At 44.1% G+C, this 19187-nt stretch overlaps 1 protein-coding gene across 1 annotated transcript; it reads left to right on the top strand.

The window, feature by feature from the left end:
• The first annotated feature begins 1309 nt into the window (after window positions 1–1309).
• AKIRIN1 (akirin 1) lies at window positions 1310–13815 on the top strand. The gene is made up of 5 exons (XM_017856177.1): window positions 1310–1688; window positions 8256–8396; window positions 10136–10270; window positions 11285–11356; window positions 11980–13815. Exons 1-5 carry the CDS (start codon window positions 1466–1468, stop codon window positions 11988–11990), a joined length of 582 nt encoding a protein of 193 aa, XP_017711666.1. The 5' UTR covers window positions 1310–1465; the 3' UTR covers window positions 11991–13815.
• Window positions 13816–19187: the final 5372 nt, after the last annotated feature.

Here is a 19187-nt window from a genome sequence, read left to right as displayed (position 1 = left end):
GCTCTTGTGGACAAGAGAGGAGATAAAATTAACATGTGGTATGCTGATTTTAGAATTATTTCTGCAATTTTACAAAGATAAATGCAAAAATACATGTCCCATGTTATGATATTTAAAGAATGTGTAGAGGTTACTCCGGGCACACTGCCTATGGGGTAGCCCTGTTCACAAGGAGCAGGGAAAAAAAACAAACAAAAAAAAGAATTTGTAGTAACTGAAGAGGATCCAGAGGAAAGCAATGGAAAAAGAACAATGAATGGTGGTGACGGGGGTAGTATGCCCATATTCTCCAACTCAAATATTGTGGCACATTGATGTAGCATATGGGCTAATAGAAGTGAATATCTGAAATTCGGACTGTCCTGAAAAATCCTGGAGATATGTTGAAGACAAATCCCAGGTGTCATGGTCATTATTCAGTAAATACAAGAAGTTACAGAAAGGCTTCATCCTTTCTTTGGATCACAGATTCCTTTGATGATCTGTTGAAAATATCTGAGCTGCTCCCCAGAAAAATACAGACGCGTAGAGTTTCAGAAAGCAGAACCCTCCTGTTATCTATTTTTCCAGAATATCAAAAGCACTTTACAGCTGGTATTGCTGTAAAGAATTCAGAAAGACGAGGAAGAACCTGAGCTGCCAAGTCAAATGGGAAGAATGGCAAATCAGCTACCAGCTGAAGTTCTTAACACTCTGAAGCCATTCTTACACGGTTTAAGCCAGTGGGTGCTTTTTGTGTATTCTCAACTTTTTAAAGTAACATATCCCTTTGATGAGGTGCTTAAGGTATGGGTCAGCTATCTCAAAATACTCCCACAAACACCCCACCCTCGCTCCCACCCCACAAATCTGCAAATAATTTCATGGGGTTCATGGACTTGCTAAAGCCCATCCTCCAATACTCGCTTCTGTTTAAGTGCAGACTTCCCAGGACTCAGCGGAATGCCCTTGATGACCTTTAACAATCACCCTTTTATCATGGGGACAAGAGCGGCCTAGAACGTTGTTTTGGAGTCACCAGACCCCATGGCCCCTCACCAGACCCCTTCAAGCTCTCCCCTCCCCCACGCCCGCGCAGCGCAGGTGCGAAAACCTTAGGGGCCACCCGGGCGCTACAGCCCCAAAGCGGGGGGGATGGGACCCTGGGAGGGGCGGGGTGGGGTGGGGGCCTTCCCGGTGTTGCTTGGTGACCACGCTCTCCGCCCAGACCATTCCATTTCTTCAGCAGGGGGTGCGCCGGGCCGGGCCGGCGCTGACCGGCCTCGCAGAGCCACCTTCTTCCGGCCTGCCCCCCTCTGTCGAGCGATGGCGTGTGCCCGTGACGTCACAGAAGGCGGGGCCAGGGCCGCTGCCGGGTGCTGGAGGCGCCATTGGAGCCGGCTTGGCTGGCGAGCCCCGCTGAGGAGCCGGAGGTTGGGCCGCAGTTACCGCCGCGTCCGCTCCCGGTTCCTGGCCCCTCAGCAGCATGGCATGCGGGGCGACGCTGAAGCGGCCCATGGAGTTCGAGGCGGCGCTGCTGAGCCCCGGCTCCCCGAAGCGGCGGCGCTGCGCCCCTCTGCCCGGCCCCACTCCGGGCCTCAGGCCCCCGGACGCCGAGCCGCCGCCGCCACCGTTTCAGACGCAGACCCTACCGCAGAGTCTGCAGCAGCCCGCCCCGCCCGGCAGCGAGCGGCGCCTTCCAACACCGGGTAACCTGCGCTGCTGCGGGCTTGGCAGGAAGCCAGGCCCAGGCATTTTTTTGGGGACGTTGGGGGAGGGTTGGGAATACCAGGCCAGTTTACCCAGGGACCCCTTCTTTGCCTTAAGAAAAGGGAACTGGGATGCCGCTGGGCCTGGTTCCTTCCGGGGATGGGAGGCATCCGGGAGGGGTTGTGGGGCCACAGGGTCGGTTTTCGGTTTTCCTGGAGCAGGAGAGCCTGGAGGGGTGGACACCAAAGAGGAAGATGGGAATACCTCTTGCCGCTTAGGGCCCTCCCTGTCGCTGAAGCCCCTCCTGCCTCCGTTGGCCGGGTCTACACCGAGCCATCCTGCAGATCCAGTGGGCCATGGAGAATTGGATTCTGCTCACGAACCTGGCCTGGAGGGCGGGGGTGGGTTGGGGTGGGTTACCGGGAAGGGGCGCGAGTGCGTGCTGTTTAGCCCTGTACTGTGTAGCTTGTAGGGAGACATGATTTCCAGAAGTCTTTAGGGACCCAGAGGCCGCCGGAAGAGTCACGGAATCCGATTTCAACCTGATCATTTCTAAGAGACTGGCCACGTTCTTTTATTATGTGGCTATTGCCTTGCACCATATATGGCTTGAAATCGGTAGATCATTAGCTAGAATTTGAGAATCCTACGACGTACGGAGGTTCTACAGAACTAAGAATGTAACTGTCCTTAACAGGGACTCTCCATTAAGGCATTCCACTTTGTCCAAGGAAAAGGAAGGACTGGCATTACAGTAGACACCTCATAGCGCAGGAGTAGAGGGGAGGGTGCTTCAGCATTAATATTCTGCGATTTTAAAGGACTTCCGGAAATGAGGAGGACGTCTGAATAATGGATTAGGGCAAGTCGTTTCTTTGTGTCTTTTTCTATTCCTCAAGCTTAACCAAAACCTTAGGCTCACCGTAAAATCATCCTTTCTTCACCCCTTTTAAGTAGCAGTGCCTTCAGGTGTCATTTCCTCCTTCCTCTGCATATCGATCCGCAATGCAAATTGCAGGCTTCTGCCTCACACCAAGATACCTACACCCCGCTAAAGCTCTCCCGGACTTCATATCCTTAACTAGAGTTCACTTTTTTATCCTAGAATTCAAAGTACTTATGAACTGTGACCATATCTTACCTAGTCAGTCTCTTACGCATTTTTTTCAAACTGTGCCTCTGCTCTTTCCTCTAGACCCACCGCTCCGTGCCCTTATCATGTTTTTCCCTTCTGTTTGCTAATCCCAAAAGAGTAATTACTTCGTCTCTTATCCATTACCTGACTAACCTGCCCATAAAAACGCTGTTTTACTTTAAATTCCCTGGCCATTCATTGTTGTATAACCTTATGTACAGAATGAGATAATGTTTGCTAAAGTCCATTTTAAAGAACCCTCAAAGACAGGCGCCACAGATGGCCACTTGCAGTGATGTTTTGTTCTTCCTTGGCTCCTGCAGATACCTAAAGATAGTCCATAATCTTTTTGGGTCTCACTTCTGCAAAATGGAGTTAATATTTGCCCTATCTTTTGTTGAAGAACCCTCAAGATAGTTGCAAAAAATATTTTGAAAAGTATAAAGTGATGGGTTTAATGTAAATGTTTTATTTTTTCAATACTACCCTCTAGACTAATTCGGTTGTAGTTCACATTACAGTAGCTGCTTCATAAGTGATTTTTGGGCCAGGCGAGGTGGCTTACGCCTGTAATCCCAGCACTTTGGGAGGCCATGGCGGGTGGACCACAAGATCAAGATACCGAGACCATCCTGGCCAACATGGTGAAACCCCGTTTCTACTAAAAATAGTTGGTCGTGGTGGCAGGCGCCGGTAGTCCCAGCTACTCAGGAGGCTGAGGCAAGAGATCACTCAAACTCAGGAGGCGGAGGTTGCATTGACCCAAGGTCGTGCCACTGCACTCCAGCCTGGCGACAGAGCGAGACTCCATCTTTAAAAAAGTGTTTTTTGTTGTGGGGGGAGTGGTGGCGTGGGCCTGTAATCCAGCTACTAGGGAAGCTGGGGCAGGAGAATCGTTTGAACCCGGGAGGCAGAGGTTGCTGTGAGCCGGAGATCACACCAGTGCGCTCCAGCCTTGGGCAACAAGAGCAAAACTCCATCTCAAAAAAAAAAAAAAAAAAAAAAAATGTGGGCAAGGTGTGGTGGCTCATACTTGCAATCCCTGCACTTTGGGAGGCTGAGGCAGGCGGATTGCTTGAGCCCAGGAGTTCGAGACAAGTCTATGCAACATAATGAGACCTTGTTTCCACAAAAGAATTCTAAGGCCGGGCGCAGTGGCTCACTTCTGTAATCCCAGCACTTTGGGAGGCAGAGGCAGGCGGATTACCTGAGGTCGGAAGTCTGAGACCACCCTGACCAACATGGAGAAATCCCGTCTCTACTAAAAATACAGAATTAACCGGGAGTGGTGGTGCATGCCTGTAATCCCAGCTACTTGGGAGGTTGAGGCAGGAGACTCGTTTGAACCTGGGAGGCGGAGATTACGGTGAGCCGAGATCGCGCCATTGCACTCCAGCCTGGGCAACAAGAGCAAAACTCCATCTCAAAAAAAAAAAAACAACTAAAAAATTAGTTGGGTAATTTTTCTGGAATCCAAAATGCTGCGAAGTCTGAACTGTTCCAAAAACTGAGTGTCAATATTACACTCAAAGGAAATACTTATTCATTGGAGTTTTTCTGATTTGGGGTAAGGGATGTTCAATTGCTAAGTATAATGGAACTATTCCTCAATCCAAAACTTCTGTCTCAGGCATTTTGGATGAGGGATGCTCAATCTGTATGGTACTTTTTGTGGAAAGGTTCTGTAAAACTAAGGCTTTTATTACTTAAATTTTTATTGAGTGGTAGGTGGATTCCAGGCATGGAAGAAGGGGTTGCTGACCACAGTAGCATTTTAGCTGAGTCTTTTTTTTTTTTTTTTTTTTGAGACAGTGTCACTGTTGCTGAGGCTCTGTTACCCAGGCTGGAGTGTAGTGGTGCAATCTCGGTTCACTGCCACCCCCGTCGCCCGTGTTCAAGCGATTCACCTGCCTCAGCCTCCCCAGTAGCTAGGATTACAGGCATGTGTCACCACGCTCGGCTAATTTTTTTTTGAGATGGCATTTCATTCTTGTTTCCCAGCCTGGAGTGCAGTAGTGTGATCTCAGCTCACTGCAACCTCCACCTCCCAGGTTCAAGCGATTCTCCTGCCTCAGCCTCCCAAATCACTGGGATTAGAGGCGCATACCACCACGCCCAGCTAATTTTTGTATTTTTAATAGAAATGGGGTTTCATCATATTGGTCAGGCTGGTCTCAAACACCTGACCTCAGGTGATCCGCCCGCCTCAGCCTCCCAAAGTCCTGGTGTTACAGGCATGAGCCATCGCACCTGGCCTGCTAATTTTTGTATTTTTAGTCGAGACAGGGTTTCACTATGTTGGCCAAGCTGGTCTCGAACTCCTGACCTCAAGTGATCTGCCCACCTCGGGCTCCCAAAGTGCTGGGATTACAGGCGTGAGCCACTGCACCCGGCTAGCTGAGTCTTGATAAAGTTTGAGCAATAGGCCCATTTTGAGCACAGGGAAACTGTGACAGCAAAGTCCAAAAAACCCACAATTTAAGGAAAGAATAATGTAAATGAATTGTAGTGGAATCCAGATGGAACCAGGAAAATAGATTGAGGCCAGATCTTGGAAAGGGTTGACTGCCATGTTCAAGAGTTTGATTTTTGGTTTGTACCAGGTAGGAACACTGTAGAGTGTGGAGGATGGGCTTAGACCTGAAAGAATCTGGCAGCACAATCTCAAGTAATGGAGGCAAGGATTAAAATTATCCACTGTTAAAATGAAATTTGTTTTTAAAAAAATTTTGTGTTTATATAAAATGGCCTTCCTCAGAAGAAAATCATGTCTACTTATTTTTCTCCCATAGATACTGTGTTTAGATTTCTGGACTTCTTAGTCCTACGACCCTCAAAATAGTATCTTTCCATTTGTTAACATTGCCATACAGGAGGCAGAGGTTTATCAAAGACCTTCTGTTCTTCTGAGCATTGTCCTCTTACTTGTCCTTTCTCGTTTCAAGTATTTCCAGTTCTTATCCTTGTAGTGGCTCTGGCTTGAGGAATAAGACATTTTAAAATAAAGTGGGGCAGCGGTGGCTCTCGCCTGTATTCCCAGCACTTTGGGAGGCTGAGGCGGGTAGATCAGCTGAGATCAGGAGTTTGAGACCAGTCTAGCCAACATGGCGAAACCCTGTCTCTACTAAAAATACAAAAATTTAGCTGGGTGTGGTGGCGGGTGCCTGTAATCTCAACTACTCTGGAGGCTGAGGCAGGAGAATCACTTGAACCTGGGAGGTAGAGGTTGCAGTGAGCTGAGATTGTGCTATTTGCACTATAGCCTGGACAACAGAGTAAGACTCTCAAAAAATAAAATGAAGTGAAAACTTAACAAATTCAGGGATCTAAAATATGAACTTCATAGCACTGTCTTCCTCTTCCTTTTTTTTTTTGAGGCAGAGTCTTACTCTGTCATCCAGACTGGAGTCCAATGGCATGATCTCAGCTCGCTGCAACCTCCGCCTCCCGGGTTGAAGCAATTCTCCTGCCTCAGCCTCCCAAGTAGCTGGGATTACAGGTGCACGCCACCATGCCCAGCTAATTTTTGTGTTTTTAGTAGAGACGGTTTTGTCATGTTGGCCAGGCTGGTCTCTAACTCCTGATCTTAGGTGATCCGCCTGCCTCGGCCTCCCAAAGTGCTGGGATTACAGGCGTGAGCCACCATGCGCAGCCCTTTTTTCTTTTTCTTTTTTTTTTTTTGATACTGGGTCTCGTTATGTTGCCCAGGCTGGCCTCAAGTGATCCTCCCATCTAGGCCTTCTAAAGTGCTGGACTGCAGGCTTGAGCCACTGTGCCTGGCCCATGGCACTCTTTTTGTTTGTTTGTTTGTTTGTTTTTTGAGACAGTCTCCTTGTGTTTCCCAGGCTGGAGTGCAATGGCGCAAACTTGGCTCAATGCAGCCTCCGCCTCCCAAGTAATTTTTCTGCCTCAGCTTCCGGAGTAGCTGGGACTACAGGCGCCCGCCACCACACCCGGCTAATTTTTTGTATTTTTAGTAGAGACAGTGTTTCACCATGTTAGCCAAGATAGTGTCGATCTCATGACCTCGTAATCTGCCTGCCTCAGCCTCCCAAAGTGCTGGGATTACAGGCGCGAGCCACCATACCCAGCCGGCCCATAGCACTCTTAAAGCATCTCCTACATTGTTCCAGTATTTAGGCTGAAAGTTAGGGAGTTTGACTATGTGTGGAACCACTTGAATTCATATCAGTTCCTGGACTGTACTGTCACTTGTTATGACGTTATTGTTATCTTTGGTTTTTATTTTTACCACCTTATCAGGTAGGTATTTGACGTTTATATTGAAGAAGTAAAGATCTTGAATAACTTCTCAAGGTTATAGTCACACAGCTAGTAAGAAGCAAAGTGGCATTGTTAATACCTCCTTTTAAAAAAAGGTGGTTATATAGCAAAGTATACACTAGAATAATTTGAGTTGTTTGAGATGGGTACAGTTATCTATTTTTTTTTAATTAGTAGGTACAAACAAAGAACTTGAAAACCACATCCTTTCAGATTCTTTGTTGTTTCTAGGAGTGTATTTCAAGGTGGTTAGTAATTTGTGTTTCCTGGGCTCCCTTTAATAGTGTTAGCAAATTTGCTTTGTGATTACCTTGACTTAGAATCTCCCCACACACTGCCTTGCCTCTTAGGATCAGAAAATTGTTTTCTAAACCCTGGCCATCACTTCTAGGCATTAAATCTCAGTTATTTCCTTGGTCAGTGTCCTCACTGCAAACATAATGGTTTCTGCTGCCCTCTTTCCCAAAGTTTGTTTTGATTTGTTTTTTAGATAAATCATCCGGGCTCCCTTGTGGTTTTTTGTTGAGATGAGATTTTGCTGTGTTGTTCGGGCTAGTCTCCTGGGCTCAAGGGATCCTCCCGCCTCAGCCTGCAGAGTAGCTGGGATTACACCCAGCTTTGGAGCCACCACTTCCGGCTCCAAAGATGCTTTTTTAAAGTCCCATACGGGACAAGAGCTTCCTTGTTAGAAGGCCTTGGGCAGTATGAGACTCACCCCTTAATACCCTAGTTTGTGAAATTGTAAAATTTAAAGGAGATTAAAAAATAGTCCCTGTTAGGTAAACAGAGGTTTCTTTTACTGTAGATTGTACTAGTTAACCATCTAGCTAACTGCAGATCTTGTGTTCATTGCCACAGGAGAACAAGTAAAGGGAACTCTGGCTGGTTTATGCCAGAGTAGCTGTTCTTTTATGCATTGTTGAAATAGTGGCAATAAGAACATACGGTCTTTGAAGCCACTGGGGAGTGCTTTGTACAGTATAAACATTTTGCTTGTTTATGTGGGGAGAGGGGAAGATTGAGACCTACGTGTCAAAGGGAGTATCTGAAGTCTAGTCAGAAGATCTTTGTCTCTTCCCACTTCTGAAGAAAGTTTGAAGAAATGAGACAATAAAGTGAAAGCTCAAGTTTGTTTCTTTTTTGTTAGAGCAAATTTTTCAGAACATAAAACAAGAATATAGTCGTTATCAGAGGTGGAGACATTTAGAAGTTGTTCTTAATCAGAGTGAAGCTTGTGCTTCGGAAAGTCAACCTCACTCCTCAGCACTCACAGCACCTAGCTCTCCAGGTAAGCCCGCTTTGATCTGCAAAATCCACGTAAGAGTTTGTAAATGGTGCTTATAATGATGAATCCAAAATTGGCCTCCTCTAATGTAATACACTTGCTAAAGTGGGTATATTAATATTTACAGATGTTTTTAAAACTATACAGTCATGAAATTGGAAGAAACCTCACATTGATTTGATGTGCTTCCATCTACCCAATCAATACAAGACTATCTTCCTATATAACTGCAATGTGTAATATTGTAGACAGTATGTAATAAATAGCCACATGTAGGCTATTTAATTTTAAACTAATTAAAATTAGATAAAATTTTGGCTGGGCGAGCTGGCTCATGCCTGTAATCCTAGCACTTTGGGAGGCTGAGGCAGGCGGATCTCCTGAGGGCAAGAGTTCAAGACCAGCCTGGCCAACATGGCAAAACCTCATCTCTACTAAAAATACAAAAAAATTAGCCAGGCATGGTGGCTCGCACCTGTAATCCTGGCTACTCAGGAGGCTGAGGTTACAGTGAGCTGAGGTCATACCACTGTACTCCAGTCTGGGTGACAGAGTGAGTCTCTGTCTCAAAAAAAGAAAAAAAAGTTTTTTTTTAAATGTTGTTCCTCAAGTTCAGTAGTCACATTTCAGGTACTCGGTAGCCACATATGGCTGTTGTATTGTACATACAATTACAAGATATTTCCGTAATTGCAAAAAGTTCTGTTCAACAGGGACTGCTCATTATTGACAAGTGGTCAAAGAGGATGTGCTAAAAATAGAATCTCAAGGTTGGAGACAATCTTTATGGTCATGTAGTGACTCAGTTTTGCCTGCCATATTGCCTCCTGTTGGGGTTCAACAGCCCAGTGTTTGACCATCTCCAGTGGTGGTGAAATCTGTCTCCTTTAATAGCAGAAGAGTCTATTTCCTCTCAAAGTATTCTAAACAGTTCTAAAGGTTAAAAGTTACCTTGATTAAAAATTGTCTCCTTACAAAATATAAACTGGGGTTTGGCCAGAATTAGCGTTAGGTGAGAATGAGATACTGCTTGATGGGTAAGGGGTTTTAGTTTTTGTAGTGATGGAAGTGTTCTGGAACTAGAAGTGGTGGTAGTAGCGCAACATTTTGATTATGCTAAATGCCACTGTCTTGTTTGCTTTAAAGTGATTGCTTCTATGTTATGTGACTTTTACCTTAATAAATTATTACTTTTTTAATCCAGAGTTCCTGGCTCTGGAACTGCACCCTTTCTAATTGCTCTTGCACATACATGATAAACCTGTCAGTGGTTACAACTAGCACTATTCTCTTGAGATTTCAGTAATGTAATTTTAAAGTAATAGGATATGTTACGGTTAACAAAACAATTACAAATAATGACTAGTGAGATGTTTTGGTTAGATTTTATTTGTAGAGAAAATAAAATATCCTTTAGTTTAAGCAAAAAATTATTTGTTCCAGGGTGTTAAATGGCTTACAGGCTAACAAATGGCGAAAGAAACAGATTTTAGCCTGAGCTTTGAAGAACAACTCAGAACTGGGCTTCCACNTCAGCCTCCTGAGTAGCTGGGATTATGGGCGTGCCCCACCACGCCTGGCTAATTTTGTATTTTTAGTAGAGAACAGGGTGTTTCCACGTTGGTCAGTCTGGTCTCGAACTCTCCACCTCAGATGATCCGCCTGCCTTGGCCTCCCAAAGTGCTGGGATTATAGGTGTGAACCACCACACCTGGCCCATACTTGCTTTTTCTTTTGGCCAGGTTCCTCATGGATGAAGAAGGACCAGCCCACCTTTACCCTCCGACAAGTTGGAATAATATGTGAGCGTCTCTTAAAAGACTATGAAGATAAAATTCGGGAGGAGTATGAGCAAATCCTCAATACCAAACTAGCAGGTAGGCCGAGGCAGAGACTATGCCATTGTCCTTAACAGGGTTCAGTTAAGAATTAACGCCAGTTAAATTACTTAGAAAAAGAGAGTAGGACTTCATGCAAGGGAGTTTATTGAGTTGCGGGTATTGAAGTTACTCTTTGGTAGTTGCAAACACATCATTTATACATTATATGAAAGGACTTTGTTGTTTTGTTTGTTTGTTTTTTGAGATGGAGTTTCGCTCTTGTTGCCCAGGCTGGAGTGCAATGGTGCGATCTCGGCTCATCACAACCTCCGCCTCCCAGGTTCAAGCAATTCTCCTGCCTCAGCCTCCTGAATAGCTGGGATTACATGCGCCACCATGCCTAGCTAATTTTTTTGTATTTTTAGTGGAGACGGGGTTTCTGCATGTTGGTCAGGCTGGTCTGGAACTCCTAACCTCAGGTGATCCACCCACCTCGGCCTCCCAAACTGCTGGGATTACAAGCGTGAGCCACTGCGCCCGACCAGGACTTTATTTTTTAAATAGAGACAAGGTTTTGCTATGAGCCCAGCTCCAGGAGTCTCCAGCTCCAGGCCTCAAGAAATACTCCACCTCAGCTTCCCAGAGTGCTGGCATTACAGGAGTGCTACACTTTGCCCAATGGAAGGGATTTTTCATTTGCATTTCTGAAAAGAAACAAACCAAGCTCTTGCAATAATTTTGTCTGTCACTAAAGGCATTGAGTAGGCCATTTGGGCTAGCTGGCTGGTAAACAGATGGTTGTGATAGTGTACTAAACTCTCAGCAGGTGTTATGGAAGAGTGCAGTATTGTCAACATATTCAAACTTCCTAGTAGAAGTCATAGTTAAAGATGTGGAGAGTTGGGTGTGATTTGGGAGGAACAGTAGAGTAAAAGCAAGGCTAGGGCAGGCTCTGGGTTCTAAGAGGAAGGGTGGAGAATTCATACTGGGAAGCTATTTGTCATCCTGACACTTGATTCTTAAAAATTGAGGGAGAGTTGCTGAGGATAAGTATGTACCGTCTTCTCACAGAACAATATGAATCTTTTGTGAAATTCACACATGATCAGATTATGCGACGGTATGGGACAAGGCCAACAAGCTGTAAGTATTGCTACGTTTTCTTTGAATTTTCTGTTTCAAGAGCAGAATTTCTACACTGAATCTTAACTCCTGAGAGTAAAAAGTCCCTGTGAAATAAAATGTGCCTGCCACTCTGCTAAGCGCATTAAATCCACACCAAAGCTTATATAATCCTCACAGTGACCCTATGAGGGAGTACTATTATTAGCTCCATTTTACTGGTAAAGATAGCACTTACAGAGGTTAAATAATTTGCCCAAGCTTATATAGCTAGTGGTTCAGCTAGGATTAAAATCTAGGTAGTCTGACTCAAGCACCAATTTGTTACCTGTCTTTTCTCCAGAAAGATAGTTTCAGTTGTTAATTTATGAAAGTTGATTCCTTAAGTTAGTTTATCAAGTGTGATCAGGATTTCTTATTCTAAATAATTTGCAACTACCAGATAGTCAAAGCATAAAATATAAACAGCTGTATATCTAACTGAATTTGAGTCAGGTTCCTTAAATTCTTGATTTTTAGTATCTTTTAAGTGGTGACTCATCGTTCATGCTATTTCTCAGGTTTACTATTAGTGAAAATTTTTAAAGCATGACACTCCAATTTTTAGTATTCTTACCTTTCTGTTTTTTATTCCTAATTTACAGATGTGTCCTGAAGCTTTGTCACATATCTGGGTACCAGGTTTGACCTCAAGAGATGGCTGCTGTACACTTTTTGCAACTGGTTTGATATCACATTTCAGCTCCAACTTTGCATCCTGAGAACACTTAAACGTTTCTGCAGGTCCATTTTATACAACTTGAAAGACCGTAAAACTTTCTGGTTGCCACAAGCATATCTTTCTTTTCTGCTCATCCAATAAACAGCTGTGCCCTACTGTGATAGATTTTCCAAACAAAAATACCTGGAGCAGCAGTTTAGCAAAATATGCCTTCAGTGGCACTCAACAAATGGAGTTTCCCCAAGCACAGTTCTGTAAGAAGTGCGTGTGAGAGTGTGTGTATATGTGTGTATGTGTATTTTAAGTTATTATTTGTATTGTGCAAAAAAAAATTTTTTTATCTTGGGGATTCTGGCTGTGAATTTGGTGCACGACAATTATGGTAAAAAAACATTTGCTTGGTCTACAGGAGATCATTAATGTTTTGTGACCATATAAGTTGTAACAGTGGATTGTTTTTATGTGTAGGTATTGTTAAATACAGGGACTGTTTCCAGGCACAGAACATGAATCGTAAGTTAGGATGGACATTAGATGTGATTATGATGATAAAGCGAAGGTCTGCGGTCCTACATCTACAGATGCGTGGTGAGAAATTAGAACAAACTGGAGATGGGCCATTGACACATGGACTCTGCCTGGGCATGTTAGGAAAATACTTTGACTCCAAGCCTTAAAATACTCACATGGAGTCGGCGCTCACCTCATTCACACAATCATAGAGCTCCCTGGACACTGAACCTCTAAAGGGAAAAGGTCTACTCTGGAGCAGGAGCATCAGGGTTTGCTTGGGAGCATAAGAGGTGAGCTCAGGGCTAGGCCTGGGCCAGGCCCCGGCAGCACTGCTACTTGGGAGGAGCCACTTCACCTTTGTATTAGTTATTAAAAATATAATTTGGGCTGGACGCAGTGGCTCACGCCTATAATCCCAGCACTTTGGGAGTCGGAGGCATGCGGATCACTTGAGGTCAGGAGTGCGAGACCACCCTGGCCAATACGGTGAAACCCCGTCTCTTCTAAAAATACAACAAAATAAGCCGGGCTTGGTGGCAGGCGCCTGTAATCCCAGCTGCTTGGGAGGCTGAGGCAGGAGAATCGCTTGAACCCTGGAGGTGGAGGTTGCAGTGAGTACAGATCACGCCACTGCACTCCAGCCTGGGTGACAAAACGAGACTTCGTCTCAAAAAAAACCATAGAATTTGGATCCTTTGGTCAGATTCTCCCAAATTCTTTTGAGGTGTCCATGGTCAACTGCTTCAGCTTTGTTTTGGCAACCCCCTGCCCAAAGTCGCATATAGGCTGTTCTTCACCTTGTTTCCAAGGCTGAGGAACAGAAAGTAGCCTCTGTTTTGAGGAGGTGGAAGTTAAGTATACATTTATTTTTTACTGTGACTTGTTCAGGACCACATTTTACAAAATGCCTTGTTTCCTTTATTGTTTCTGGAAAGGAAAGTTCTATTAATATTGTTTTACTTTGAATATAGAATAGTTTTTTTAATTAGGGCTTATTTTGAAAAATTCTGAGTTTAATTCAAATGTATGCCAATACCTTCCAAAGTAAGGTAATATTCAGAGACAGTTGTTCTGATCAGATGGCTTAGAGAAATTTCTGGAATATTCACATTCGAAGATTCCTTATTAATGAATGTCTTTGACTTAAATCTAACCAAAAACTGCAACATTATTCTTTGTACATTTTCATTATATAGTGTTAACAAGCTTAGTTGCAAACAAATAAAATACTTAAGCTATTTGTTTACCTTGCCTTCTTAATACTGTGATAATGTTTATTAATTCAAATAACTTATGTGAGAGCTGCTATAACCATTTCCCCAGTTAAACATTGCATTGAAAATTTATGGACCTTTAAAAAAAAAAGCCCAACGGTGATTTTTTTTTTTTTTTTTTAGTAATTAAAGAATGATTTTACTTTGTATTTGAAGGGGATTTGTTTCATCTCTTCTTTTTTCAGGGTAGTCACTTGTTCCTAAAAGAGGAACATAGCAGTGGCTGTAATGGGAATGACTCTGCAGTGGTTAAGTCACACCAAAATAAGGAAAGAGCAGCTGTAGGGGCCATCAAAAGCTGTGGAGGCTGGACCGGTAATGGGGAATGCTGCCCCACTGAAGTCTTACTGGAGATCAGTGTGATGTGCTCACTTAACTATAAAGTGTCAGCCCCCATTCCAACTAAGTGACTCCTGGCTGGGAAGTAGAGTAGGTTTCTGTAAGGAAAATGACACCTGCTCACCCCACCCTCTCACTATACCCATTGTTGTTAGGCTGTCGTATAATGATAAGGTTGCCCTCTGAGGCCACAAGGTAAGACCAAACCACCAGGGCTGGGTTTTGGGATCCCCTCTAAATAGACCACACATGTTTGTTTAGTGTTTATAATCTAGAGAAAAGACAATTCCTGGGACAGAAAATGGGGGCCTAGAAGGTGGATCTTAGGCTGGTGAATGAAATAATTTTTCTCTAGACCTTGATTTCCAGAGCTTGAATTTAAGGGCATTCCCAGGTAGAGAAATATCTTTGTCACGTGAAAATTATAGACCAAGGAATACATCAACCTACAAAAACCTGTAAGGGTCTCTCAGGACCAGTGTTTTCAGAATATCTGGTGAGCTAGTTCATTTTTTTTCTCTATTTTAATTCCAGTTATTATCCTCTTGGTAAAGTCTTAGGCGTAAGGGGTAAAAAGGAGTAAGTGTCCATCCTTGGGTCAGAAGTTAAAAGGAAGATCAGAACTCCTAAGGCAGTGATATTTGTTAAGATCTTCCAAAGGGGAGGACCATCAGGGAGTACAATAATTTAAGCCAGTGGGGTGCAGTTGCACACACCTGTAATCCCGGCACTTTGGAAGGCTGAGGTGGGCGGATCATCTGAGGTCAGGAGTTCGAGACCAGCCTGACCAACATGGTGAAACCCCATCTCTATTAAAATACAAAAATTAGCCGGGCAGGTGGCAGCACCTGTAATCTCAGCTACTTGGGAGGCTGAGGCAGGGAGAATTGCCTGAAACCAGGAGGCAGAGGTTGCAGTGAGCCAAGATCGTGCCATTGCACTCCAGCCTGGCAACAGAGCAAGACTCTGTCTCACAAAAAAAAAAGAATTTAAGCCAATCTTTCAGACCTACCTGGTGAATCTTCTGCTTACCATGGAGGATTGGTTGGCTAGCATAGTAGTTAAAGGACTGACTGGGTGTTTGTAGCTCTGTAGTTTAGTTTCTTCTCTGCCACTAATTTGCTTATGTAAGCCTTGCCAGTTAATAAACTTGCTGAACCATAGCTTCCTTACCTGTAAAACTGAGGTTAATGGTAGGTACATACTGGGTTTTGTTTTCAAATGCAAGAAATAATCCACATAAAGAAAGTGTTTAGCACAGCTTAGGGCAAAGAGCATAGACTGTGCACTTTAAAATGTTAGAGCAGGTTTCTTTATAGTAGTCTTTATCAGACATGGAGACCCAAACTTCAGTGTCCCAGGTAGTGATTCTTAGCTATTCCAATTTCCTTGTTAACATAAAGATCTCACTTTTTCTTATTAGAATTTGTACCTTTAAGTGTTTGGTTAAGGAAATAAAAGATGAATGACAAATGAATTTGGTAATGCCTTCCTGTGAATCTGTATTCACTATGTATGTTTTGTATGTTAATATAGCAGGGTCATACAAAAACTGGCTTATTTTTGTAAAGTTTTATTGAAACACTGCTGCACCTATTCATTTGTCTGGCAGCTTTCACACTGCAACTCTAGACTTGAGTAGGTGCTACAAAGACCGAAGTGTGGGCCACAGAGCTGAAAATACTTACTCTATGTCCTTTTACAGAAAAGTGTGCTGGCCTTTGCACTAAAGCATGAAGAAACATTTGGAAAAAAGCACACAGGCTGGGCACAGTGGCTCACACCTGTAATCCCAGCACTTTGGGAGGCCAAGGCGGGCAGATTACTTGAGGATAGGAGTTCAAGACCAACCTGGCCAACATGGAGAAATCCCATCTCTACTAAAAATGGAAAATTAGCCAGGTGTGGTGGTGCATACCTATTAGTAATCCCAGCTACTAGGAAGGCTGAGGCAGGAGAATCGCTTGAACCTGGGAGGTGGAAGTTGAGGTAAGCCAAGATCGTACCATTGCACACCCACCTGGGCAACAAGAGCAAAATTGTGTCTCAATTTTAAAAAAAGAAAAAGCAACAAACAAGGCCAAGTTACTTCATTTATAATCCTTGTTGCATCATGAGTTGGTGAACACTTCCCCTAATACGTCATTCTTAATTATGTTATACCTTAAGTTGAGGTGTGATGAAAATGTCCTTTTGTTTGCAAATAAAAACTGATTGCCAAAGTAAGTATGTTACAGAAAAAGCTACTGAACGACTGTGTGGAGCACTGATTCTCAAGGATGGGGACAGGGAGCATACTATTTGGGGAGGGAAAAAGATTTGAAATGGACCAATTTTATTTCAAGCATTTTAATTTTGGAATTTTAGGTATAAAATGGGTGTGAATTTTGTTTAATAGAAGATAGCATGGCTTTAAAGATAGTTTGTAAAATACTATTCTTAAGGAACAAGGTTTAATAGTGCCCATGGGCTATTAAAAAGGAACACAAACTTCTCTGCTACTCTGGAGTCCTTTGTTAAAAACAGATTGAGGGAGTGCTGTAGTCTTCCAGAGCTACAGTTAAACTGGATAAGGTTGGACACTTGGAAAAAAGCGTACCTTTACCCACCGTAAACCATACGTTCTTTTTTTTCTCTTCTTTTTTTTGAGATGGAGTTTCGTTCTTGTTTCCCAGGCTAGAGTGCATTGGTGCGATCTTGGCTCACTGCAACTTCTGTCTCCCGGGTTCAAGCAATTCTCCTGCCTCAGCCTCCTGAGTAACTGGGATTACAGGCATGCACCACCACACCCAGCTAATTTTGTATTTTTGGTAGAGACAGGGTTTCACCGTGTTGGTCGGGTGGGTCTCAAACTCCTGACTTTGTGATCCACCCGCCTTAGCCTCCGAAAGTGCTGGGATTACAGGTGTGAGCCACCGCACCTGGCCACCAAACCATACTTTCAAGTAAATAGCACTTTCTTGTACTGAAGCTGTGATATTTTGAGAATTTAAAGTTATGGTCTTCATGGGTCTTTGTTTACTGCTATATCTAATATCTCCTTTTTATTTTTTTCCTTTTTTGAGATAGTTTGTCTGTCACCCAGGCTGGAGTGCAGTAGCGCCATCTCGGCTCACTGCATCCTCCGCCTCCCAGGTTCAGGCGATTCTTCTGCCTCAGTCTCCTGAATAGCTTGGATTACAGGTGCCTGCCACCACACCTGGCTAATTTTTGTGTTTTTCAATAGAGACGGGGTTTCATCATATTGGCTAGACTGGTCTTGAACTTCTGACCTCGTGATTCGCCCACCTTGGCCTCTGAAAGTGCTGGGATTACAAGCATGAGCCACCGCGCCCTTCATAGTACCTCATTTTGTGCCTGGTTATCTGTGAGCTGCACAGTGTATTTGAAAAATTATCTAGCCGGGCATAGTGGCATGCGCCTGTAGTCCCAGCTACTCGGGAGGCTGAGGCAGGAGAATGGCGTGAACCCGGGAGGCGGAGCTTGCAGTGAGCCGAGATCGCGCCACCGCACTCCAGCCTGGGCGACTGAGCAAGACTCTGTCTTAAAAAAAAAAAAAAAAAATTATGGCTGGGCATGGTGGCACAGGCTGTATGCGCTAGCTCACGCCTGTAATCCCAGCACTTTCAGAGGCCGAGGCGGGCAGATCACGAGGTCAGAAGTTTGAGACCAGCCTGGCCTATATAATGAAACCTCGTCTCTACTAAAAATACAAAAAATTAGCCGGGCATGGTGGCGGGTGCCTGTAATCCCAGCTACTAGGGAGGCTGAGCTGGGAGAATCACTTGAACCCAGGAGGCTGAGGTTGCAATGATCTAAGATCGCGTACCATTGCACTCCAGCCTAGGCAATGAGCAAAACTCCATCTCAAAAAAAAAAAAAAAAAAAAAGAATTATTTGCAGGAGTAAACAGGACAAGAGTGAGGATATCTACCTCTAAAAAGGATTTATGTTTCTTGTGGCTGGGAATACTACCAAATCATGTATGCAGGTTTCAGAAGACTGAAAGTACCTCAAGTCATCCAGATTAAATATAACCTGGTGGCAAGTCCACTTGAGAACTGGTTTACTTTTTTTGTTTGTTTTTGTTGTTGTTTTTTGAGACAGAGTCTCTCTCTGTCACCCAGGCTGGAGTGCAGTGGCACGATCTCGGTTCACTACAATCTCTGCCTCCTGGGTTCAAGGGATTCCCCTGCCTCAGCCTCCCGAATAGCTAGGAGTACAGGCACGTTCCACCAAGCACAGCTAATTTTGTGTTTTTAGTAGAGACAGGGTTTCACCATGTTGGCCAGGCTGGTCTTGAACTCTTGACATCAGATCACATGCCCGCCTTGGCCTCCCAAAATACTGAGATTACAGGTGTGAGCCACCATGCCTGGCCAAGAAATGGTTTACTTTCTATTCATCTTTATCTTAAAGGTGTAATTCTTTGGGATCCCAATTTAAGGTGTCTGTGGTGAGAATTCCCACCATTATCTAGCCTTAGGTTTTGACTTTGTGCAGTTCTTGAGGCTGCTGAAAGACTTCTAAAAGCGCAGCTCAGGCGTCCAAGAACTTACAGATTGGCAATGCCTTAAAGGAAAAAGCAGCTCTGACTGCTAGGCTTAGCTCTGTCTTCTCCTCGCTTAGACTTTGGTTCAGTTATTCCTTATTACCTGGTTAACTTTTTGATGCTTTTAAGAGAATGACGGGTCGGGCGTGGTGGCTCATGCCTGTAATCCCAGCACTTCGGGAGGCTGAGGTGGGAGGATCATTTGAGACCAGCAAGGGCAACGTAAGGAGAACCTGTCTGCAAAAAATAAACTAAAAAATTTAGCCAGGCATGGTGGCACACACCTGTGGTCTCAACTTCTTTGGAGGCTGAGGTGGAAGAATCATGAGCCTAGGAGGTTTAAGCTGCTGTGAGCCATGATTGTGCCATAGCAGTCCAGCTTGGGTGACAGAGCAAGACTCTGTCTCAAAAAACTATATATATATATATATAAATTTTTTTTTTTAACTGCTT

The sequence above is a fragment of the Rhinopithecus bieti genome, unplaced genomic scaffold, assembly GCF_001698545.2.
Source record: "Rhinopithecus bieti isolate Rb0 unplaced genomic scaffold, ASM169854v2 scaffold_41644, whole genome shotgun sequence".
Classification (NCBI taxonomy): domain Eukaryota; kingdom Metazoa; phylum Chordata; class Mammalia; order Primates; family Cercopithecidae; genus Rhinopithecus; species Rhinopithecus bieti.
Note: the sequence above shows the minus strand (reverse complement) of the source record. Positions and strands in the feature narration are given on the sequence as shown.

What these genes read in the sequence shown, in the direction of transcription:
- AKIRIN1 (XM_017856177.1), top strand. Translation starts at nt 1,466, where the DNA reads ATGGCATGCGGGGCGACGCTGAAGCGGCCCATGGAGTTCGAGGCGGCG. An exon ending in GCGGCGCCTTCCAACACCGG is followed by an intron (nt 1,689 to 8,255) that starts GTAACCTGCGCT and finishes CTTTTTTGTTAG; the next exon opens with AGCAAATTTTTCAGAACATA. An exon ending in CACAGCACCTAGCTCTCCAG is followed by an intron (nt 8,397 to 10,135) that starts GTAAGCCCGCTT and finishes TCTTTTGGCCAG; the next exon opens with GTTCCTCATGGATGAAGAAG.